Below are 23,749 nucleotides of genomic sequence, written 5' to 3' on the forward strand. Positions count from 1 at the left end.
GGTGCCCTGTCTAGGAGCTTGCAGCTCTCCTCAGCAACCGGGCCAGCCACACGGTGGCCCCGAGGGCCCACATGCAGACCGGCCGCGAGTCCACACCTTGAATCAAGTGGGCACCAAACCCCTTCTCTACGGAGAGCCTTTTCCTGCCTCCCCTCCTGCCTGCAACTGCAGGGACAGCCGTCTCCCCTGCCCTCGCACTCCCAGCACCTGGCAAGGAGCCTGGTCTATGCTCAGCCTTTGTTCAAAGAATGAAGAAGGAAGGAACAAAGGCTCTGACAGTCCTGTGAAGAGCCCCTGCCCCAGTACCCACAGGCCTCGGCACCCACTCCCTCATTCCCCCCCCTTCTATGGCACCTGGGATGAATCTCCATAGGGCAGGCTTTGCATCGTCTGATGACTAAGAAAGCTTCTGGAAGTTAGCGCCTGGGCCTTGTATCTCTATCCCCCAGGCCAGCTCAGTGTCAATCACATAGTAGGTTCTCAGTAATTGAAAGGAACCGAGATTTATGAGACACTCTTAGCATCCTTGAATCTGGCCAGCCTGCCTTTCTGCAGGCTGTCACTGCAGAGTGTCACTCCCTACTGGAGCCTGTGCCCCAGCCGTGCTGCATTCCTGGAAGCTTCCAGAAATTGCACCAAGTAGGTGCCTGCTGCAGAAGCAAAACACAGTCCCTTCCAGGTGGCCCAGGTACAGTCCCTTCTAGGCCAGCTGCTCCGGCGCAGAGACACCCCCAGACACACGGCTCATAGCACAAGGTTCTCTTTATTGTGATGCTCAGTGGAAAACATCTGTAAACCAGCTCACTGTAGTGGTGACGGCTGCAACCATGCTAAGGCACTTTCATTATATAAAAAAAGGGCAGGGGTGGGAGTTCTGTTCACTCCTTTGTGACAGCAACTGGGACCTGAATTCAGAGCTTTTTAGGCATATGTAGCTTTTATATATCTTCATGATTTCTTGAGAGTTTGTTTCCTTAAAAAAAAAAAAATGCCTTCTTTGCCATAAGTAAGTCTAAATGCAGCATATACAAAACAGTTAGGAATACAGGGAAATTCAGCCACCAGTGTAGACCAGTGTAGGACAAGCTACTCTCTTCTAGACGTGGTTCCAAAGGAAAGGCAGTGATAAAGACTTGGAATTTTACCATTTATTACAGTTAGAGGGAGAAAAGACAACTTTTGTTTTCTTTTAAAAATATCTGTGCAGATGGCAGAGTCTTGAATTATACTGAGTCAACGGTGCAGGTCAACTACCCTCGGGCCCCGGTCCTGGAGTAGGTTCGAGATCACCTGGCCCTTTCCACTGCTCTGGCTGTCAGGCTCGGGACAAGTCCCTTAACCATTAAATATATTTGGTCCCCAAGAGTGTTGGGAGAGGTCACTGCTGGCCTCTCCAGCTTGGCCCCTGGGCCCTGTCTTCTCAGCCCAGAAGCCCTGCTGCAGCAGGGGCGGGCTGCCCTCGGCAAAGGAGGGAAAGGGATCATCATTGCACTTGAGACATTTCAGAATCAGGAAGGTGACAGTGGCGCCGCCCGGCAGGGGTGGGGAGGAACGCCCCTCCCTCCCCGCGCCAGCTTCCTGTGCCCTGCACAGAGGTGGGCCCCCTGGGCCTGCTCATGCCGGACCACCCAGAGCCCACGGGAGTGGGGGGCCGCTGGGGCAGAGGGTGTGAGGTCACCGCGTGTGATTGCCAACAGCAAAGAAGGGAGAGGGTGGCGGAGGCGGGGGAAGGTGAGAACTCTTCTGGGGCGTCGGGCTAGCAAAACTCCTTAGTCTGAAGAAAAATAGATTCGTAGAAAACTCTCTTGCCCATCCCCGGAGGCCTGCCCTCCTCACCTCACCATCTTGTGCTTTTCGGCAAGGGAAGGGGGGAGATCCTGCTGGTCACTGTGTTCCTGGGCCAGGGCCCAGGACCCTGACTCTTTGGTATTAGATTCCGGGGGGCGGGGGGGATGGTGGGAGGGGGGCAGGAGGGGCTGCAGCAGAGGAAGCCGGAACGCCCTTCAAGGAGGCCTGGGGGGATGGGCGGGGAGGTGAGGCCTGAGGTCCCCTGGCCTGGGGGGACGAGGTGGGGTCACGGTCACAGCAGTCCCAGGAGGGAGGAAGGGTGCTGCAGGGGCTGGGAAGGGGAAGCGGAGTCGGTGCTGTCGTCCGTCTCGGGCAGCAGGAGAAGAAGAGGTTGTTACTCGGCCGCTTTGGCCTCAGCCCCGTCGGCTTTGCCGTCCACCTCCTCGTCCGAGCAGTCGCCGGTACCTTTCCGGGCCATTCGGCGGGGCACGACAAACGGCAGGTCTCCACGCCTGGGGGCAGAGGCAGCGGTCAGCAGGGTTGGCCAGGTGGCCGCAGTACTGCTCATGTGTTTCAAAGTGACCTTTAGAGGGAAACTAGCTCCTGACATCCCACGGGGAGAAGCAACGGGGGTGGGGGGGGCCTCCGGGGACACAGCCTCCAGCGGGGACAGGAGGGCTGTCCCCTCCTGTCCCCGCTGGCCTGAAACTTCCCACTTTCACCCAAAACACTAGCAAAAAGCCGTCAGGTAATGGGGGCTGATTAAAAGGGGGGAGGCACAAGAGCAGATGAAGCTTCCTCTGCAAAATGCCACCCCCTGATCACACTTAGTACCAAACAGGTGAAACTAAGAGACACACAATGACTGTGTACAGTGTACAAAGACAGGCATCTCCTTCCGGTCCCGGCTAAGAAAATCGATATCACACACTGACTAGACTGTCTGCTCTTGTTGCTTTTATGCTTTAAAAAAATGATCACTGGGAAAAGGAGGTAAGCAGTGAGAATCTCGACCAAAAAGACCCTCTGCCTCAACCATTTCATGCTGCCTGAACGTGACACTCCTTTGAGAATTGCCAAGCAGCCCTTTCCATTGGTTCAGAGTCAGAAGATGCCCGTCTTCACCCAGCACCTAAAGCTGTGCCAGGGACCGGCCGGGTTGCCTCGAGCAACTTCTAGTTGACAAAACCTGAAAACGTTCTCATTGGGTTTAGCGCTGCGACAGGAAGAGACTCCTCAGGCAGGACGGGAATAAATCACCCGGAGAGTTCATTTAAAAGGCTGGGCTAGGACTTCCCTGGTGGCGCAGTGGTTGAGAATCCACCTGCCAATGCAGGGGACACGGGTTCAATCCCTGGTCCGGGAAGATCCCACATGCCACGGAGTAACTAAGCCCATGCGCCACAACTACTGAGCCCACGTGCCACAACTACTGAGCCCATGTGCCTAGAGCCCGTGCTCTGCAACAAGAGAAGCCACCGCAATGAAAAGCCCGCGCACCACAACTAGAGAAAGCCCGTGCGCAGCAACAAAGACCCAGCACAGCCATAAATTAATTAATTAATTAATTAAAAAAAAAAAAAAAAAAAAGGGCGGGCTACAGCCCAGGAGGCAAGGAGAACGAGGAAGGGCTCTCTGACTGGCACTTTCTCGGCGTCATTAAGCGCCTTGCTCACTGACATCTAGCTGAGAAAGGTGACCGAGTTTATAGGAGCCTCATTTTCCGAATTCTGCTTTTCAGGACAAACTAACTTTTTGAAGGAGAGAGGGTCCTGCGAACGGGCGGGTGGGGCCGGCAGGGCTCACCTGAGCTTGTTCTTGAGGGAGCTGACCTCGCGGTTCATGGCATCCGCGGTCTCCGTGGCATCCTCCAGCTCGCGCTGCAGTTTCCGGCGGGAGGCGTTAGCCCTCTGGGCCTCTTCCTCGGCCTCCTCCAGCTGCCGCTTGAGCTGCTTCAGGCGGGTGGACGCCTTGTCCACCTGCGGAGACGCGTGGCAGGGGCCCCGGTCACGACCCCGCATGCCTGTGGCCCTCCCCGCCCTCAGCCGCCAAGGGGCAGGGCCCCGCTCCGCCGCCAACACACCTGGTCCTTGTACTGCTCGGCGTTCCTCCGCTCATCATCCACCTGCAGCAACACATCCTTCAGCTTCTTCTCGGCCCGACGCACCTGCTTGCAAGCCGCCTGGCGCTCCCTGAAAGGCATGAACACAGAGGCTCAGGGGGGCACCCTCTTTCGGAGGGTCTGGCCGACAAATCCACAGGCCAGGCCACCCATTCCTGGGCCTCACTGGTACTTCCCCTGATGCTAAGGTGGACCGTCTTTACTGAACACTCTTATGAAGGCACTGGGATTAGCCCCATTTCACAGATAAGGAAACTGAGGTTCAGGGAAGGGAACTGACACATCTCAGAAAGCACATATAAAGCTAGGAAAAAGAGGACTTCCCTGGCGATCCAGTAGTTAAAGACTCTGCGCTTCCAGTGCAGGGGGCATGGGTTCAATCCCTGGTCAAGGGAACTAAGATGGCACACGCTGCTCAGTGCAGCCAAAAAAAAAGCTAGGAAAAAGGAAGATTGACCCCCATTACCCCCAAAGAAGTCTCAGTCTTGCTGAGCCCACGGATGGGCTGCCCAGGCGGGTGGGAACCCCACCTCTCTGATTCAGCCCTCAGAGAGTCATCAGGCTCCCCAACTTTAGAAGTGGGCTGTGGGTCCTATTCAAACTCCACAAGCCCCAGCAAAAGGCCCCAGGGAAAGGGATGAGAGCCCCGTCAGGATGGGGGGAAACAGTCTCAGGGATGGGCACACAGAGGAGCCGGCAGATGGTGCCCGGTGACGGGCGAGGGGCACCCACTTGGTCTCGTTGTCCAGCTGCTCCTCCAGCTGTGCGATCTTGGCCTCGAGGGCAGTGATGGAGGCCTTGTACTTGGACTTGACAGTGCCCTCCATCTCCTGCAGCTTGACCTTGAGCTCCTTGTTCTGGCGCTCCAGCTGCTGCCGCGCGTTCTCGTTCTTCTGGGCATGACTGCGCTCCAGGTTCAGATCGGTGTTGATCTGGTCGATCTGTGGGAAGAAGGGCTGGTGACCTTGAGGAAGGCGGGGATCCCGGCTGGGGGCAGAGGAGGGGCAGCTGGACCCTGCAGGGCCCCTGATCACTAGGTCTTCCCAGAAGAGGGAGCTGCCCAACGTGAAGGGTCCAGAAGCAGCACAATACCCGAGAGAGAGGAACCAAGGAGCCAGTGCAGGCACCAGGACATTGTCCCCTAAGCATCCGGGGGCGGCTGCCTCTGCCTCGGCCACGGGGGAGGCCCACCCACGTCACCGAGGCGGCCCTGGTGCGGAGAGAGGCCCGGCCGCTCACCTGCAGGTTTGCCTTCTTCAGCCTGTCGTTCACCAGCTCCGTGTTGCCCTGCTCCTCTTCCAGCTCCTCCTCCAGCTGTGCGATGCGGGCCTCCAGGCGCCGCTTCTCCTCCAACGCCAGGGCACTGGGGAGTGGGGGGAGAAGTGAGAGGGGCCGAGCCAGAGCGGGGAACCCCTCACCCGCTCGCTCCTCGCCCGGCGGAACACGCCGCGCTCACGCCGGCTCACCCTTTGCCGCTGCTGTTGGCTATCTCGTCAGCCAGCTCGTCCCGCTCCTGCTGGGCCTGGCGCTTGGCACGTTCGGCAGCCGCCAGGTCCTGCCACGGGAACCCGGAATGTGACCCGCCGGGGCCGCCCGCAGCCAACAGCCCTCCTCTGTCCCCGGTACTGTGAGCCCCTGGCCCCCTCTTCCCAAACCCCTTCTCAGGCCTGCCTCCTCCATGAAGCCCGTTCTCAGGAGCCCCTCTGAAGTCCCAGCTTAGGCACCGTATGATTACACAGCCCCCATATCTAAGTGCTAAAAACTAAGCCAGCTGCCGGGGATGTTGCAATAAACAGGAAGTCATCCTGGCCTGACGGGATGCCAGTCCCTCTACCTTCCAGGCAGACAGGAAGCAGGGGCGACAGGACAAAGGCGTGAGTTAAGGCCAGAGTGCGGGGCTCTGAAAGCCGGCAGGGGCAAGGGCTTCACCCGGAGGGTGAGGCGGCCTCACCAGAGACCCACGTGTGCAGGAGGGCACAGCCGGTCTGGGCAGGGCAGACGAGGCGACCCTGGATGACTGGCCCGGCTAGGAGCGGCTTGGTAGCCAGCGTCCTCAAGGCAGAAGACCGCCTAGAGCCTGGGGAACGCTTTCGCAGCCTGCCTCGTGTGAGGGACAAGGCCGCCAAGGGGACACTCGGTGCCGTAAGCCTCTGCGAGGGACCCCTCCTCGCCAGGCAGCAAGTCACAGCAGGCGGCGGCGAAAGCCTCGCTTCATGAGGGAGCCGGGCCCAGGAGGTGACAATGTGATTCACACACACGTTTTAATCACACCAGGGAGCCCTGCTACTTCATGAAACCCTGAGGGGTGTTCTTTCAGAAAGCAAGAACCACCCCAGCCCATTCCTGGAGCTTGGCCCGTTCTTCCAGGTCTGCCCGGGTGGCCCAGGCAGGTGGGGGGAGGCCCCGAGCGCCCTGCTCCGGTCCGGCCCACCTCCTGCAGCTGGATCATCTCGGCCTCCATGCTCTTCAGCTTCTTCTCGCTCTCCTTGGCCTGCGCCAGGATCTCCTCGCGGGAGGCGCGGGTGTCGTCCAGCTCCCGCATGTAGTCCTTCATCTGGGCCTGAGGGCAGGGAGGAGAGGCTTGGTGCCACCATCCCCGCCACTCCCGTGTGCCCACCCCCCGCACAGGGACACCCCGCTAACGGGGACCGATGGCTGGGTCTCAGCCTGCAGCCACATTCAACCAACATAGCTATAAAAGGGCAAAAGAGTAAAGACAAAGCTTCCCTTTATTCTATACCATCTTTACACGCTTTTGACTGTTAGGATTTACAAAGCACACCTGCGGCAGCGTTAGGCCCCGGGTGGGTACAAGTCCAGCTATGTTTTTGTTTACTTTCTACCACCTCCTGTTGATTTGGATCCCGTGCTCTGGCGCCATCCCCACTGCTCCAGATCAACGGCCACCTGCCAGGTTAGTCCCGGCAACATGGTGTGGTCATAAGTCCTTTGTTCACTGGTGATTCATTTTAACTCCGAAGATCTTGGGAAATAGTTGTGGTTTTTTTTCCTTTTGCAGATAAATCCCAAATTGGGATTCCCCAGGCCAAAGGATACAACCCTTGCTGGGCACGGCCAAGTGGTACCAGGTAGAGCGGCCACCAGCAATGAGAGCACCTATGCCCTACGACCTCGCAAACACCAGCGTTTACACTCGTTCTTATTGTTGCTGGTTTGCTGGATATGATGCGGCATCTCAGAGCTGGTTTTTTAAACTTATTATTCTTTCATTACTGATGAGGCCAAGTACGTGTTCTGTGCTCTGGGCTGCTTCTCTGAACCATCAGCTTGGAACCTTCCACCATCGTCCATTAAGGCTGGAATGGGTCACATCTGGTTTATTCTAGAAATCTGCCACTAAGTGACTATAACGCCATTGCATTTCTAGGTGTACACTTGTTTGTTTCTTTGTTTAAGGCACTCAAAGACAACAATCTCACTGCAAGTTTGTTTCTGACTAGTTTGTTTCTGCTCAGCTTCTGGGTTTCCATCTGTGAGATGGAGCTAAAGGCACCCAAGACCTTCCTCGGGGAGGGCAAGGTGGCACTTGCCAGCATTCATCGGCCACCCCACTAGTGTCCCAGCCCCGTGCTGAGCCCAGCGCTGCCATGTGCAGCCGGATCCGGTTTGGTCCCGCCTGAGCTCACCTGCAGCTTCCGCAGCTGTTTGATGGCTTCGTCCCGGTTCTTGTTGGCCGAGTCGATGTGGGCCTCCAGGTCCTTCAGGTCCATCTCCAGCTTCTTCCGAGCGGCCACGGCCATCGAGCGCTGCTTCCTCTCGTCCTCCAGCTCAGCTTCCATCTCCCGCACCTGGGGAGATGCCGACGGCTCAGGAGGCCGGACGTACCCACAGACCCTGCCTCAGCTCGCGGCCCAGGTGGGCTTGGTCCAGTCCCGGGGCGTCCACGGGGCCTCCCGGGACAGTGCGGATTCCTGACCATAAAACCCTAGTAGAGGGGATCACTGACCCCCAGGCAGAGGACTGGGATGTGAGGGCGTGGAGGGCATAATCAGGGGACTCCCACAGTCCCAGCGGAAGGAGAAAGGAGGCCCCAGGACCCAGGGCTCCCTGCCCGCCTCGGCCCAGGGGAGCGGGAGGGCCGTCCGCACCTGTCTGACCAGCTGCTTCTTCTTCTCCTCGCTCTGCTCGTCGCGGCCCTGCAGGTCCCGCTCGAACTGGGCCTTCAGGGCCTGCAGGTTCACCTCCAGCCGCAGCTTGGCGTCCTCGGTGGCCTGCAGCTCGTCCTCCAGCTCCTCGAGCTGGGTCTTCATCTCCTCCACCTGCTGCTCCAGGGCCCGCTTGGACTTCTCCAGCTCGTGGACCTGCCGCCGAGGGGACCCGGTCAGGAGCAGAGGGGCGCGAGGCCCCCAGGGTCCCCGGCCTCAGTGTCCGTGAGCCCCTGACCCTTCGCGTCCTGAGGCCATCTCCCCCCCTCCCCCGCCCCCGCCCCAGTGCCGGCCGCGGGCTCGGGGACGCACGCTCTTGCCGACGTCGTCCTTGGAGCTCATGAGGTCCTCCATCTCCGCGCGGAGCTGCTTGTTGAGCCGCTCCAGCTCCGCCTTCTGCTCCACGGCCTCCTCCAGAGCCCGGGCCAGAGACAGCGCCTTGGTCTCCTTCTCCCGGGCCTCCGCCTCCGCCCGGTCGCGCTCCTCCGCGTACTTGGCGGAGATGGTCTTCTCCTCGGCCAGGAGCTGGGAGACAGGCGGGCACCATGAGGCTCGAGCGACCGGCTCTCAGAAAGAGCTCAGGGCCTGCTGGCCTCTGGCAGGTAAAGCATCCGGCCCCGAACTCCCTGGGGAAGGAGGGTCCCAGGGGCCAGGTCTGGGGGGAGGGGGACCAAGGCGAGCAGCGAGCCGGCTGCTTCCGACTGTGACACGTGCTGTGCAGTGTGTCCTCGTAAGCAGACGAAGGCGGAGATGGCCTCTGCCACAACCCATTAGCGTCTGTGTAACTTTTATCACTCAGTAACCAAGGTTCTTTATGACACTCAGTGCCCCTTCCAGGAGAACCCACAGGAAGTAAATATTTCACCCTCAGGACCCGGAAAGCCCCTAGTTTTCCTGAATGACTGGTTGGCGTTTACCTTGAAAAGAATGTGAATCTGGCTGCTCGGAGGCGCGAATCCCATGTGGCCCTCCTCCAAGGATGTGAGACATCTTTTCCCTGCGCTGGCCCACCCCGACCATATCATCTTATTTTTCCCCCCTTCCCCTTCCCTTTGCTTCAGCACCTCTTTATTCCATGGACTTATTTCTTAAATGGGCCAGATGGGAAACGCTTTAGACTTTGCACGTGTGACTTCAGACTTTGCGTAAACTGCTACGTTAGCACAAAAGCAGCTGTAGTGACAGCTGTGCACAATACCTCTGTCCACAACAGGCAGTGGGCGCCCTCGGCCAGTTTGCCGACCCCTGCTTTATGTCATTTTTCTATCCCACCCCACTGTCTGCGTCTCGGTAAGCTGCCTCAGATCTCCTGGAGTAAGCAAGAGTTACGAACGTATAAAGAAAAATTCGAATTAGAGAAGATTCGAAAAACATAAAAAACCAAGAAAGGGAAAAAGTTGCTCCCAAACCTATCGTGTGAAGACACCCAGTTCTGAGCGCTTTCTTTCCAGGCGCCTCAACGAGCTGGAATCCGGGAGGGCCCTCTGAGCGCCTGCCCCCCAGGGCCTCCTCCCGAGCTGGGCGATGGTGACCCCGGGCCGGGCTGACGGACAGCGGCCCCTGCCCGAGGCAGGCTGTCTGCAGAGGGGAGGACACGAGGCGGTGGCAGCACCAACAACACCCACCTGGTCGAACTTCTTCTGCTTCTTCTCCAGGTTGGAGACGCTCTGCCGCTGGTGGTCCAGGTCTACGAGCAGGTCGTCCAGCTCCTGCTGCAGCCGCGTCTTGGTCTTCTCCAGCTTGTCGTAAGCGGCCACCTTCTCCTCGTAGCGCTGGCTCAGCCCCTCCAGGTCCTTCTGGAGCTTCCTCTTGGCCTCCTCGGCCGTCTCCAGGCACCCCACGCCGTCCTCCACCTTCTTCCTCATGTCGGTGACCTGGGCGGGAGCAAGGGGTAAGGAGGCACCCGGCACGGCACCTGCTCGGGTAACATGCCCGCACCTGGGACAGCTGGGAGCTGGCCTGCCACCCGCCAGTGGAGGAACGGGGTGCCAACCCAGTTACGGGGACGGCTCCCCCAACCACTTCCCTCTCCCTCTGGGGCCAGGGAAATGGAGCTTCTGCAGAGGGCAGGTGCCTAGCGCATGGAGCCCAGGGGAGGCGGACACCGCAGGTCAGCTTGGGAAGGCTTCTCAGTCGTGACCTGCACCAGCCGCTCGTACCAAGACGGAGGCCTACAGTGGGAAGCCTCCTCCCCTCCCCTCCCCTCCCCCTCCCCCTCCCCTCCCCCAGGCAGCAGCCTGGTGCCCCCTGCCTGCAGGCGTCTGTCTCGCAGCCCCCTCCTCACATCTGGACACACAGCTGCCACTGTGCACACACTCCCTACCGCCACCCAGGTGTGGAACTGAGCCTGCACCCTCCCCGAGCTGGTGCAGATCTTCTGGCACGTTTAAGTCCTAAGACAGGATCCGGAAGAGGGCCCTTGGTCTATCTTTGGCCCCAGACCCTTTCAGAGTCTAGAGAAGACTATGACCTCCTTCTCACAACGAGGTTTTAACATGCATAAAGCAAAATACGTAGGATTACCAAGAAACCAATATAGAAAAGTGCAGTTGTCGGGTATTTTTTAAGACTGTGGTTCAGTAACCATCGTGCTTCTTTATCAGCACAGCAGATAGCAGGCTCCTGAGTAGCTAGGAGCACGATGACCTTCCCAAAGCCTGGCCTCAGCTCGGACACGATGACCGGTGGTTCCTACTGAACAGGCCACGGGCACTGCTAGGGCCACGGCTTGTTGCCTACATTCGTAACAGAAGAAAATGCTGAAGGCCAGCTGGAGGTTGGTGAAATGAAGATGTACGTCTCCTCCACCCAAGTTCACGGATTCCTAAATTCTCCTTGGGGACCCCAGGCATGAGCCCTGGTCTGGGGAGGGCAGGAGCTCCCCACAGGAAGGTGTCCAGCTCGGGGAGGCCGGGGTGGACCCAGCGGCAGGGCTGTGCTCTGGAGTCCAGGTGGGCGCCCCGCCAGAAGCTCCCCAGCCTGCAGGCTCCAACCCACAGTTCCCTGGGGTGTCTTGCAGGGAGCCGGCTCCGCACCTGGGCGTGGAGGGTGGCGATCTGCTTCTCGAGGTTCCGCTTGGCCTCCTCCTCCTCCTCCAGCTGCTCCTTTAAGGAGTTCTTCTCATCCTCCACCTGCTTCAGCTTGGTGCTCAGACTCAGCTTCTGCCGGTTCTCCTCCTGCAGGAGCTCCTACTCCGAGAACAGGGAGGGCAGGGGCTCAGGACCCGCAGCGTCAGGGCCTCGCGGTCCCCATACCCTTGGTGGAAGAGGGGAGCGGTCCCTCGGATTCAGGGGGCAGCCAGCAAAGACCTGGCAAGGAGCCGGGAGGACGCAGAGAGCCCGCAGATGCAGGGGAGGGTGCTCTGAGACAAAGACCCAGAAGCCTGGCCGCTAACGCCATGGGGGAAAAGGGACCCGTCGCCGCCCTTACCTGCGTGTCCTGCAGCTGTGACTCCAGAGCGGAGAAGTCCTTGGTGAGCTTGCTGGACTTGCTGTCCGACTGGGTGAGAAGACCCGTCACATTGTCCAGCTCGACCTGCGCACAGACGGGAGACAAAGCCCCGTGAGCTCGACCACGGCTGCTTGGGCCCCACCTCGGCTCTCTCGGCCGTGCTGGACCTGAGTCACAGGCTGAACCCCAGAGGCCTCGCAGACTGAGCCAGGTTGCGGAGACAGAGAGAGAGAGAGAGAGAGAGAGAGAAGAGCGGGAGCCCTGGCGACGTGGGCCAGGACCCAGGAGGTCCGGCGGAGGCCTCACCTGCAGCTTGGAGACCTTGTCAGCCAGCTCCGTGCGCACGCGCTCCCCCTCGGTGAACTTGACCTGCAGCTCCTGAAGCTGGGCCTCCACCTTCTTGCGCTTGTGCTCGGAGTCCCCCTTGCCCTGAAGCAGCACCTTCACCTCGTTGGCCAGCTCCCCTCGCTCACTCTCCAGGGTCTGCTTGGCCTTCTCGAGGTTGGCTTTCACCTGGCAGCGGGGAGAAAAGCGAAGACGTGAAAGGGGGCACCTGTGACGTGAGGCTGGTCTTTCTAACATCATCGAAGATCCGGCGGATCCAGACCCAAAATCGGCTGCTTTTGCAGCAAAAACGACACTGGGCAAGTCCAGGGGATGACGAGCTGGCAAGGGGCCCAGACTCGGACGGCTCGGGCCTGATGTGAACTCAGCACCCAGTTGGGGCCGGACACCCGGCACGTGGGCTCCCCCAGCTCTCAAACCATCCCTGCCCGGCCTCCTGCACGGGGTTCAGGGAGCATCCAAGGGCAAGATGTCATCATTGCTGATGTTAAGATTTTAGCGCTGTTACCATAGGATGAGGGAAATTATAATTGTTCATAGTTAGACTTCCAGGAAAGCCTCTTGAAAATTTGATGTTCAAAGTAACACAGTAATATTCTTCCAAACAACATAAAAGCCGAGTTTACAGAATAACCACGACAATCCCAATCTAGTCCGCACCGAGCCGGCCACAGCATCACGGGCAAGTTCAAGGGTAAACTGGACCCAGCGTGAATGCAAAGTCACTTTGGGTGAAAACAGCTAAAGGACCAGGCAAGGCTTCAACCTGCCCAGAACCAGGTGGAAATTGAAGGTAGACAGGTAGACAAGGCAGGTTTCTGAAAATATTGTACAGGTTGCCACGTGGAAGAGCCTCTGCCTTCTCGGGCTGCCACCAAGGGTGGCCGTGAGCTGGAAGCCACGGGATGCAGGACTTGTCTTGCTCAGGAACTGCCCGGCAACAGCTGCCTGGCCGAGAAACCATCTGGGGTCAACATCCCCAGGGTTCTCCCACGAAGACTCCAACTGACTACCTGTTGGGGGTGTTCTAGAGAAGGGACGGGCTTCAGAAAAGGGGACCCCGATGGCCCTCTGAAACTCAGTTTCAGAGTCGCTCCAATTCCATGAAATTTTCTGGTCTGGCAGGTTGATGAACAAGATAATAATGAGAATGAGAATAAATGATTCTTGAACAACTTACCGAGCCCTTACTATCTAAGTGCCTCACGTGTTACCAACTCTAACTCTCACATTAATTGTATGAGATGGGCTATCATCAGCCTCCCTTACAGATGGGGAAACTGAGGCACAGAGGAGCCTATATCCCCAAGTCACACAGCCACGAAGGGCTGCAGCTTAGACTCTGCAAGGGTCCCCCTGATGGTGGCAGAGCCTCACGCAGCCAGCCCTGGGGAGGCCCACGCACCCGCTTCGTCTGCTCCAGCTGCTCTGCCAGCTCCTCCACGGCCTGCGAGTGCTTCTGTCTCATCTCCTGGATCTGGGCCTCGTGGGTCTTTGCCTCCTCCTCAAGGGTCTTCTTCAGGATGTTCACTTCCTGTTCACGTTTGGACCTGGACAGAGAAACGCCCTCAGGAGGGAGGCCGGGGATCCAGGAGCGAGGCTGCCCTGGGGCTCTTCTGTGGCAGCAGAGAGCACCCGGCAAGGGGCACTGGCCACCCCAGGCAGCTTTCTGCCCGCTGGCCTCTCTCCACGGCCATCCATCCTACAGCCCAGGCTCACAGACACACTTTATTTATGTATTTATTTTTTTAATGTACCGTAGGCCTTTTATGTAAGGAATTGGATTTTATTCTAAATACGAGGAGCCAGGAATGAGTTATAAGCAGATTAATTAAATTAATTAACTTGTTTATTTGGCTGCACCATGCAGCATGCAGGATCTTCGCTCCCCGACCAGGGATCGAACTCGTGCCCCCTGCAGTGGAAGCGCAGAGTCCTAACCACCGGACTGCCAGGGAATTCCCCACAGATACACTTTATAGAGGCTTCTGTAGCCTTTCAGCTTTAAAGCCCACCCTTGCCTCACCCCAACTCCAAGCCAAGCTCCTCTACTCTAGGGAGAAGCTGCTGAGGACCCAGCAGCTTCCGAGCTCTCTGCTCCGTGACAACAGGCCACTGTGTGTGTGCAGAGACTTGGGGTCCACCCCTCCCAGGCCACAGCCTCCCCTTCCCTGCACCACCACCCCTGGCCCTCAGTGACTGGGGCAGTCGGTCCCAAGACACACCTGAGCTCCTGCTGGGCAGCCGTGGAATCCAGAGTGTCCTCCAACTCTGTTTTCAGAGCCTCCAGCTCTTCCCCGAGGTCCCGTTTCTGCTTCTCAGCTTTATTCCTAGCAGCACGCTCAGACTCCAGGTCTTCTTGGAGTTCAGAAATCTGAGATTCCAGCTCCCGGATCTTCTTTAGGGCCATGTTCTTCTGGGCGGCTTCTTCTTCCACTCTGCCAAAGACAGAAACAACATCAGGATGAGGTCACTGTCACCTACGCAGAGCAGAGTCTGCAGAAAAGGCTTTAGAGAGGTGCAGCCAAAGCCACTTCTGGCAGTCATAGTCATGGCCCTTAGGCGCTCTTCTCAGCAAAAACATCTGACGTATCCAGAAGACTTAGCGCTATTCCACTTGGAGAATTCAAAAACCTCACAGAAGAATCATTTCATCTTCCAAATTAAAATTCAGTGCTTTAAACATCAAAAAAAAATGAAATGTTAACTGAAAAAAAAAAAAGGAAATAAAATGCTACAGTCCATGATTACAGCAACTAAGTAAAAATACCAATGTGCTCCGGACTTTGGGTGATAATGATGTGTCAGTGCACGTTCACGAATTGTAACAAATGTATCACTCTTGTGGGGGAGGTTGCTAATGAGGGAGGCTGTTCACGTGGGAACTTGGGAATTCGCTGTAACTTCTGCTCAATTTTGTTATGAGTCTAAATATGCCTGGAAAAATAAAATCTATTTTTAAAAAGCATGCCTGTAGCCACGAAATTTTAAAAAGGAAAGAATTGCTATGATTGGATGACTAGGGTTGTGGATGACTTTTTTGGGGATTACAAGTGACAGAGAAGCCTTAGACTGCACTTTTAGTGAACAGAAAATGTTTTGTCATTAATTGGCTTCCAAGACAACAGCGGAGCGCGTGCCCGCAGTTCACTGATGCACCGAGAACCACAGCAGGGGGCACGCTGAGAGTGCGGGCACTGGCTGATGCTCTGGCCCTCACCTGGCCAGGGCAGCCTGGAGCTCCTCCTCTTTCTTGGCCAGCTGCATCTTGAGCTCAGCAATCTGAGCCTGCAGCTCGGCGATCTGGTCACTGAGGTCCGTGGAGTCTCCCTCCAGCTTCCGGCGGGTCTTCTCCAGCTCCTGACGCTGCTTCTCCTCTCTTCGCAGGCGCTCTGAGAAGGAAGAATGGAGAGATGCGAACAGACCCCTCAGTGGCTACAGATCTGTCTTCGTCTTCAAATCTTACATAAAATGCCAAATATTTGTTATAAAACATCTGTGCTGTTTAAATGATCATGATTCACACTCATACCCAACTCCTGGATGAAGGGAAAGAACGTCACCATAAGCTTCCAAGTCCTTGTCTCCCCAACCCCACCCACTGACCCTTCCCACCAAGGGAACTATTCCCCCGAAGTTCGTGTTTACAGTTCCCTCGTTTCCCTTTGAGGCTCCACCATGTCTGCCTCCCTAAAAATTATAACGTTTAGTCTTGCATGGATCTGAACTTACATTAGGGATCTGTCCTATATGAATTCCATGGAGACGGTACAGCGGGGCCAGAGTCCAATGGGCTTTACAACTCCTGTTATGACGTCACCTAGGTGATGTCCTTACCTTTCTGTGCCTCATCTGAGTAGTAAGGCTATAAGACAAGCTACTTCCTTAGGCTGTTGGGAGGCTCAAATGTGTTGGTATCTGAAAGCCCCTGGAACCGCGCCTGCCCATAGAGTGTGCGCAGTAAGGGCTGGCGACTCTTATTCCTCATCTTACCTTTGTCGCTCAACGTTAAAATCTTGAGATTTAGCAACTTAAGTGTCACTGTAATCGATCCATTTGGACTTCTGTCTGTGTATTCCACCATGTGAACACACCACAACTTATCTGTCTATCCTACAGCTGATGGGCACTTGTAGGATAGATGGGCACAGCCTACAGCTGTGTGCCCTCCTGAGCCACGATGCTGTGAGCGTTCTTGCCCATGACTCCCAACGCACATGGACAAGAGGCATGGGTTGCAGGCAAAGCTTCAACCTCACTAGGCACTGGCAGATTGTTCTCTGAAACTGTCTACCAATTTATACTCCCACTGGCAGCGTATGTGTGTTCTGACTGTTCTACATCTTTGGCAATGCTTGTTAGTGTCAAACTTTCACGTCTGCCAATCCAGCAGGCCTGCTGCTCCAAGACCTCCTGCATGATGGAGTCTTTCAGACTATTCCCAGGTGAAGAGATCTCTGTGTCAGGACGTCTCTTCCCCTTGATGGCCTGAACACCTTAACCCAGGAGGGGCCAAGAAACCAAGCTGGGAAAATTCTCCTAGCCACCAGCCCAGATGGTTTCAGCCCTACGTCCACTGGGCACTGACAACTGCCCTGCGCATCGGGCTGTCCCACGTCTCCACAGAGGGAGCAGTGGTTTCTGGCTGGAGCTCAGAGCCCCGCCAGTGGTCTGGGCTCCCCTTGCCCCCCATTCCACTCCTCTCAAGGGGCAGGGGGACAAGGGGTCCCCAGACAGCACAGACCTGGGCTTGTGCCATCCTCCTGGCCACCACGGATCCCAGGGCACAGGGAGACGGAGGCATGATTTGTCTCCCTGCCCCACGTGAAGCAATGGCCTCTCGCGATACCTGCCCGGCATCTTACAACACACACAGCACGTCCATGCGCGTTATTCAGTTCAGTCCTCACACTCACCCTTTCGCTGTGTCCGCTTAGAGGTAAGAGAAACTCAAGCTCACGGAGATTAATAGGTACAAGATGACACAGCTAGTAAGTGGCAGAGCCGCAGTCAAACCTAGAAGCTCCTAGGAAGTCTCAGAAGCTTGTGAAACGCATGGTGCGCGACACGAGAGAAACGCCAGAGCTCAATTCTCAACGCTCGTCACGTGGGGGAGCGTCCCTCCCAACCAGTGCCTGGAGGTCCAGACTCCACAGGGAGCGGGCACTGACCCCCATGTCTCGAGGGCAGTGGCCGGATACCACAGACCCCAGCCTCGCCTGCTCAGAGCGAGTGGGAGACCCGGCCGGCACTCCAGCTCCTGGCAGGGAGGCCCAGGCTGGGCCCCCGAGCAGGGGACACTCCAGCGATCCCGAGCCCGACCATTCCTGCCACCACCCCCTTACCCTCCAGGTCGGTGATCATTGCCTCGTGCTTGTTCTTGAGCTTGGCCAGGCTCTTAGATTTCTCCTCCTCTTCCATGAGGTTGGTGGTGAACTCGGCTATTCTGTCTTCCAGCAGCTTCTTCTCCTGGGGGGGCGAGGGTGGGTCAGAGCTTAAAGTCAGTTGAGCGCAAAACACGTCAGCTCTCCTCAAGGCACGACTCACCCAGACATTGGGGACTGAATGGCGGGGCAGGGCCTTAAACACCTGGTCAAGTTCATTAGGATTTCCTAGATCAAAGCAGTCATTTTGAAAGGTCACTAGCTCCCCTGCAATAGCTGGGTAAGCCTCCTTGGAACCCATAAAGGGGGTGCCCAAGCCCTTCCTGGGCCTGCGTCACCCTTTTCTGCTCAGGTAAGAAGAGCCGCCAGGTGACACAGAGTGTCAGCGAGGGAATTCAGGGCAGGCGGGATGGCGCCACCTTCTCCATGCCTTCGACCTCCCCCTTCCTCACCCCCCAGAGTGCCCCTGCTCTTCTCACTTTCTGCTTTGTGTGGCCACCAGTGGAGCCCTAATCCCACAGCAAGCGGCCACACAGCCAGCGTAACTCCCCCCATCACAGGGTCCCGGGCAGCCGTCCTGCCCCGTCAACCTGGCCACCCCCATCCTCTGGAGATGGAGGTCCGCATCCTGACCTGGCCCCTCCTTCTCCTCTAACTTGATTCCCAGCTGCTACCTGTCGCCAGGCGGATGCTGACAGGGACCCAGCCGCTCGCCCCGGTGCCCCGGCTGCCCGAGCCGCTCGCCCCACCTTGCCCAGCTTGCAGTTCTGGTCCTCCAGGATGATCTGGTCCTCCTCCAGCTTCTTCAGCTTGGCCTCAGTGGTCACCTTCTCTAGCTGAAGCTTCTGCCGGGCGCCTTCCTCCTCCTCCAGCTGCTCCTCCAGCTCCTAACGTGAAGCCAGGGCGACGCCTGAGCAACTGGGGTGGGGCCCGGCCCCCACGTGTGCGGTCATGTATTTAAAACTGGGGTGCGGGGACAAGAACCCCAGGCCAATCGCGGGGTCACGTGTTCCGAGGGGCCTCGTCCAGCAAGCATCCACCCTCCGCTCCTCAGACCAGCCAGAGCGAGGACGGAGGAGGGGAATTAAACTGGCTTCGACGCTCAGTGGGGCAGCGCTAACAGGCACCTGACACACACGTGTCAGAAAGAACCACCCAGGGAATTCCCAGGTGCTCCAGTGGTTAAGACTCCGAGCGCTCACTGCCGATGGGCCTGGGTTCAATCCCTGGTCAGGGAACTAAGATCCCACAAGCCGCGCGGCCGTAAAAAAAAAAAAAAAAAAAAAAAAAAGAAAACCCCCAAAGAGAACACGTCTCCAAGGCTGCCCCCGGGGACAAAGGCTGTCCTCCCATGGCACTTGTGGCGCCCCTGCTCCCCACGCACGCCATCCCCCGCCCCGTGCCTGGGGTCCGGCCCTGCCCCTCCTCCGGGCACCTGGATGTTCTGCTGCATTTTCTTCTTCTCAGTCTGCAGGTGCTGGCAGCGCTCCTCCTCCTCCTCCACCCTGGCCTCCAGGTCATGGCAGATCTCTTCCAGCTCCTGCTTCTTGGCGGTCAGGCGGGCCCGGAGCTCCTCGGCCTCGGCACACAGCTCCGTTTCTGCCTGGAGCTGCTCCTGCAGCTGCAACTTCTCAGCCATGAGCTGCGAGAACACGTGGGAAATGTGAGCTCTTACAGCCGCCTCGGGCCACTTGTACCCACAGGAGAACTGGTCTGCAGCGCAGGCTCCTGCAGGGAGAGCCCTGCTGATGAGAGCAGCTTCCATCTCAGGACGCTTAAGCTGCCAGGCATGTTTAAACATCACGTCCACCATCCCTCACCACCGCTCCGTGAGCTGTACATCAAGATCCCGAGGAAACAGGCTCAGAGAGGGGCTGGGCCTTGAACCCAGCACTCATGAGCTTTCCATCCCATGGGGTAGCCTTCCTACATCACAGAACCCCTAACAGGGTCTGCAGAGAAATTAACCAGGCATGCCTCGCCTACTGGTTGCCAGCAGGTGGCAGCACTGCCTGGGCAGAGCCGGCAGACACCCACCTGGGACTGGAGGGTCTCCATCTCTGAGAGCCTGCTCTCAGCGGCCAGCTGCTTCTCCCGCACCTTCACCAGCTCCTCCTCCTTGGCCATCATCTCCTCCTCCTGCCGGCTCACCTGCAGCAGCGGCTTGACCTAGGAGAGGAGATTGAGGAAGAAACACGCTCAGGGGAAGATGCCTGTCCAGGCTGAGAGCCGTGGGGCTTTCCCCTCACCTGTGGAAGCGCAAGCTCATGAGAGTGAGGGGCAGGTAGGACGCAGGGCAGAGGAGGTGCAAATGGGTACAATCTTTCTGGAAATCAATTTGGTACTGTGTGCCATAGGCCTCTGACCCACTAATTACATTTCGGGGAGACTACCCCTATGCGTGCATGAAGAATTTCAGGACAGCATTGTTTATAACAGTGAAAATTTCAGAGAGAGATAAACATCCATTGCTGGAAAAATAGTCAGATAAATTATGAAACATCTCTAGGGAACAGTATGCTGACTTTTTAAAAATGATGCTCATGAAGGAATTTTAAATGCAAAATGCAAAGTACATGACTGTTTATACAAGTCAAAGCTCAGCTACGTAAGAACGTGTGTGGTTTACACAGCAGAGATTTACCGGGAGTGAAAAAATAATTTTTAAAAAGCAGACTAAATATTGAAACATCTATTCAGTATCGACATTGGCACAAGGATGAAGGGATTACAGGTGAATTTTTATTTTCTTGTTTACCCTTTTGGTTAGTCTAACTTTTCGCAATTACCACAGATCACTTATCATAAACAAAAGCAGCCTGAACAACTTTAATAATTAACGAACTTTTGTAAAGGCTCGGGAGGACCCACCCAGCCGGCTGCAGATTCTGACCTGCCCGTGGTTTCTGGGGGGGGAGCACTGTCGCCACGTGGAGCCGTGGTGGGCGGGCTGGGCCCTGACATCCCGGGAGCCGCCCTTGGAGCCGCCCTAGCCCAGCCTGATAGCACCGTGGCCGTCCACGCCGGACACATGCCCCGGCTCACACCCCTCTAGACCCCACGGGCAGGATCATCACGGGCTCCTGTGCTGGGCACAGGGACGCAAAGGCAAAGTGCCAGCCCCAGGGCCTGAGCCCTGTTCGTCCCCCGTGTCACGCGGAGGCCCTTCCAGACCCACCTTGGTGAAGAGTCGCCACCACTGCCAGTTGCGCAGCTTGAGGTAGGCGGCACAGTTCCTCTGCAGGACTTTCATGGCCGTCAGCTGCTGCTGCCTCTTGGCAAAGGCCCTGTGGGGCGAGGGTCACAGTCAGCCCTCCAGGCGGGGGATGGCACACCTCCCTCCCGACAGTCCTGACCTCACTCATGGAGGCCTTTCCGGAGGGACCAACCCCTGCCGGGGGCACCACAAAACAGACGTGGCGGGAAGGAGGTCGGCTTCAGGTTGAATCCTGTGGGTGACCTCGCAGAGGGTGCCTGGGGCCGAGGTCACTCAGGGGCGAGTGAGGTCACCACAGATCCGAGTCAAGTGTGAGCCCTGGTCATTAAGTCCATCTATCGACTGCAGCTCCCCACCCTGGTGCCACCCTCAATCTTGTGGCTTTGGTTTAGAGGGAGAATGTCAGCAGCTGATGTCCTACACAGGTCCATTTGTCCAAACACCACAAACTCATGCTGCGTCCCCCAGCGCTCAGATCTCAGGCTGGAACAGACACACCCCTGAGCACAGACACGGAGGGGCTCAGGGGACAGATGTGCAGCTGTCCCACCCACCTTCCTGCAGCAAGTCAGCCCCTGACCCCCACAGGAGCTGCTCAGGACTCAAGGATGGCCTCCTCCTCTGGGAGCATGGCGTCCTCTGGGGACAGCCGGCTCTGGGTGTCATCCTTACGTGAGGGACACAGGAAGGAATAGCGGTGGCAGGAGCTTTCGTGACGAGCAAATCCAAGCACAGTCACCCCTCCCACTAGCTCACTTTAAACCTCAGGCAGAAATCCAGGAAGCAGGGGGGCAGGGAAGGCCACGGGGGCCTCCCCGGGCGACACCTGACTGGCACTAGGGCGCCCAGGCCACCGCTTCCTCAGTGTCCTCCGCTACAGGAGAGCTGGGAGGGCCCGGGCGCGGGGCAGGCTGGGTGGGGTGGGCGTCCCAGGACTCACTTTCTGGCCAGGTAGCCCCTGCAGCAGGCCTGGAAGCCGATGATGACGTCCGTGATCTTCAGGTCCCGCTCCTCCTCCAGGTGAGCCAGCACGCCGGCCCGGAAGAAGACCTTGCTCTGGCCGATGCGGTACAGGTTGCTGTCGAGCTCCAGGGCTTTGATCTAGACGGAGGAGAGCTGGCCACTTACCCCCTGCCACCCCTGCGGAGCCCTGGAGCAAGGCCAAGGACGGGGGAGGGGCCTGGAGCCTGGGTCAGTCCTGCTGCTCCGCGGGCAGCCTTCTCCTGGCGCAGGGAAAGCGGGGCTGGGGGCACGCTGGGGAGCAGGCAGGTGGGGGCCGGCATGGGGCAGGTAACGAGTCAGACTGGCAAAGAAACACAGAGTCTCGGCCCTGAAGGGACCCTGGAGGTCTCCTCTTCCTTCTCTGTGCCGCCCCGCACACTGCAGTCCCGCTCTACAAATGCCCAGTCAGGACACCCTCCAAGCGGAGGCGGCCAAGCATCATTGTTCTGTCCAAGCCCAGCACAGACTCCAGCTCAGGATCAAATACTAACTAGATGACCCTAGGCCTTAACCTCTGTGAGCCCATATTTCCGTGGCTGTAAAATGGGAATAATGGTTTCTTTCATTAAAAGAAAAGTCAACAAAAAAGCAAATAATAGCACCTCCTTTCTAGGAGAGCCGTGGGAGTCAAACAAGAGAATGCACAGAAAGCACTAAGCACAGGGTCAAGCGTGTGACCAGTGCCAAATGGACTTCAGCCGTCATTACCATTACCTGGCTGTTTTGGTACAGTAACAAGGCTCTCTTACTAAGCCCACTGGCAAGGGTGTGTCTGTCCATCTGTCTGCCTGGGAGAGAAGAGATTTAGAACAAGCTCCAAGAGGCAGAGTCTTGAATAGGGTAAGTGGGATCTGGGGGCCTTGGTGTCCACGAACGACCCGGCAGGCCCGGAAGAGGCCCTGTGAAAAGGGGAGACCAGGGCAGGTGGAGCCATTGTGGGCATCCCCCGGCCACGCGCCCCACCTCCCTCCCGGCATAAAGAGCCCAAGCTGCCCATCTTCCCTGCAGGGCTGGACGGAGGGGACCTGCTTATGCCAGAAGTGGGGACACGCCTCACTGGCCAGCAGCTAACTCAGTCTCTGGAGAAACAGCGGCCCAGACACGAGCTGGAGGCACACCCTCCATCCTTCACGCCTTCTCTCTGCCAGGTGGCAAGCATCGGAGAGCAGGGAGCTGTGTCTTCTCCCTCCTTTTCTAGCCCCCATCTCCCTGTCCCTTAATGCGCTGCTTTGCACAGAGCAGATGTTGAATTTTTCTTCCCTTTTCTCTTTCCTCCCCCACCCCCAAGCCCAGCCCATCCTCTGCTGACTCTTTGGAAAGAACGCGAAGTAAAGCAAGCAGGAGGTGCTGGCTACTGACTCTGGACACGTCAGGCCCAGCGGGACGCCCGCCTGCAAAGCAGAAAAACGACTGCATGGGTACAGCCTCAGCGCGGCCACTGGGTCACCACAGGGCCTTCATTCACTATACAGAATCCAGTGCCCACTGCCCGTCAGGCACTGGTTCAGAGCTGGGGGAAAGAGAGGAAAGGTCCAGAAACTCGGACATCGGCGGCTTTGGGCTGGTCGTGGTGCCCTGGTGGCAAGCTGCCCCGCCAACCACACTGCGTGTGAAGATCGGAGGAGACGTGCACAAGAAAGAACCAGAATGTGCCCAAAAGGAAGAGGCCGTCTCACACCACAGCCTTGCCACGCTGCGGCTCTGGCCTCCTCCTCCTCCCCACCCTGCTCCCACACGCTGTCCTGACCCCACCAAGGGCTAAGGGGGCTGCCGCTCAGGGCACCTGGCAGAATCAGAACTGGTTTGTTGGAGGAACAAGAGAGCACGGTGCCAACGGATCCAAAGGACCCCGTCCAATCACAGGGGCGCTGGCCACAGGTCACCCAACACAGGAGGCGGGGACGGCAGCTCAACTCACCATGAGCACACACGCCTGCTTCCCATCCATGAAGCCCTTAGGAATGGAATTTGGTGTCAGGATCTCGTATCTGAGGAAGAAAAGGGCAGCCAGGTCAGTTTAGCCCTAGCTTGGATTCCATGTGGCCTGGAATATACGTGAGAGATCAGGGTCGTCCCTATGGTGTAGCAGATGTAGAATTCTTTCCACAGAGTCTCCTAAGGAAAGGGGACATTCGGTGAATCCCGCCGTGCTCTTTCCTTAGGCTAAATGGCACGAGGAAGGCCTGGTGCTTTCCAGAAAGCAAATGGAAACTCATGTCGGACTGTTTCATTCACTCAAGGGTGAGCTTTGCAGTGGGCTTACTAACTGCTAATC

The 23,749-nt window shown here is 57.5% G+C and overlaps 1 protein-coding gene across 1 annotated transcript in view; it reads right to left on the minus strand.

Annotated features, from left to right (window-relative positions):
- Positions 1 to 744: 744 nt before the first annotated feature.
- MYH9 (myosin heavy chain 9) overlaps positions 745 to 23,749 on the minus strand; it is a 90,706-nt gene continuing 67,701 nt past the window's right edge. The window contains exons 18-41 of the mRNA XM_082348979.1: positions 23,393 to 23,462; positions 21,413 to 21,573; positions 20,434 to 20,542; positions 19,293 to 19,424; positions 18,691 to 18,897; positions 18,005 to 18,142; positions 17,217 to 17,340; positions 15,092 to 15,263; positions 14,097 to 14,309; positions 13,277 to 13,421; positions 11,833 to 12,039; positions 11,506 to 11,610; positions 11,112 to 11,264; positions 9,702 to 9,950; positions 8,389 to 8,601; positions 8,020 to 8,232; positions 7,558 to 7,719; positions 6,342 to 6,470; positions 5,377 to 5,465; positions 5,150 to 5,273; positions 4,643 to 4,851; positions 3,872 to 3,980; positions 3,595 to 3,767; positions 745 to 2,300 (exon numbers count right to left, since the gene is read on the minus strand). Coding sequence (XP_082205105.1) covers positions 2,183 to 2,300; positions 3,595 to 3,767; positions 3,872 to 3,980; positions 4,643 to 4,851; positions 5,150 to 5,273; positions 5,377 to 5,465; positions 6,342 to 6,470; positions 7,558 to 7,719; positions 8,020 to 8,232; positions 8,389 to 8,601; positions 9,702 to 9,950; positions 11,112 to 11,264; positions 11,506 to 11,610; positions 11,833 to 12,039; positions 13,277 to 13,421; positions 14,097 to 14,309; positions 15,092 to 15,263; positions 17,217 to 17,340; positions 18,005 to 18,142; positions 18,691 to 18,897; positions 19,293 to 19,424; positions 20,434 to 20,542; positions 21,413 to 21,573; positions 23,393 to 23,462 — 3,724 coding nt within the window. The 3' untranslated portion in view covers positions 745 to 2,182. The remainder of the gene's footprint in view (positions 2,301 to 3,594; positions 3,768 to 3,871; positions 3,981 to 4,642; positions 4,852 to 5,149; positions 5,274 to 5,376; positions 5,466 to 6,341; positions 6,471 to 7,557; positions 7,720 to 8,019; positions 8,233 to 8,388; positions 8,602 to 9,701; positions 9,951 to 11,111; positions 11,265 to 11,505; positions 11,611 to 11,832; positions 12,040 to 13,276; positions 13,422 to 14,096; positions 14,310 to 15,091; positions 15,264 to 17,216; positions 17,341 to 18,004; positions 18,143 to 18,690; positions 18,898 to 19,292; positions 19,425 to 20,433; positions 20,543 to 21,412; positions 21,574 to 23,392; positions 23,463 to 23,749) is intronic.

This window comes from Balaenoptera borealis (assembly GCF_965194805.1).
Source record: "Balaenoptera borealis genome assembly, chromosome: 13".
Classification (NCBI taxonomy): domain Eukaryota; kingdom Metazoa; phylum Chordata; class Mammalia; order Artiodactyla; family Balaenopteridae; genus Balaenoptera; species Balaenoptera borealis.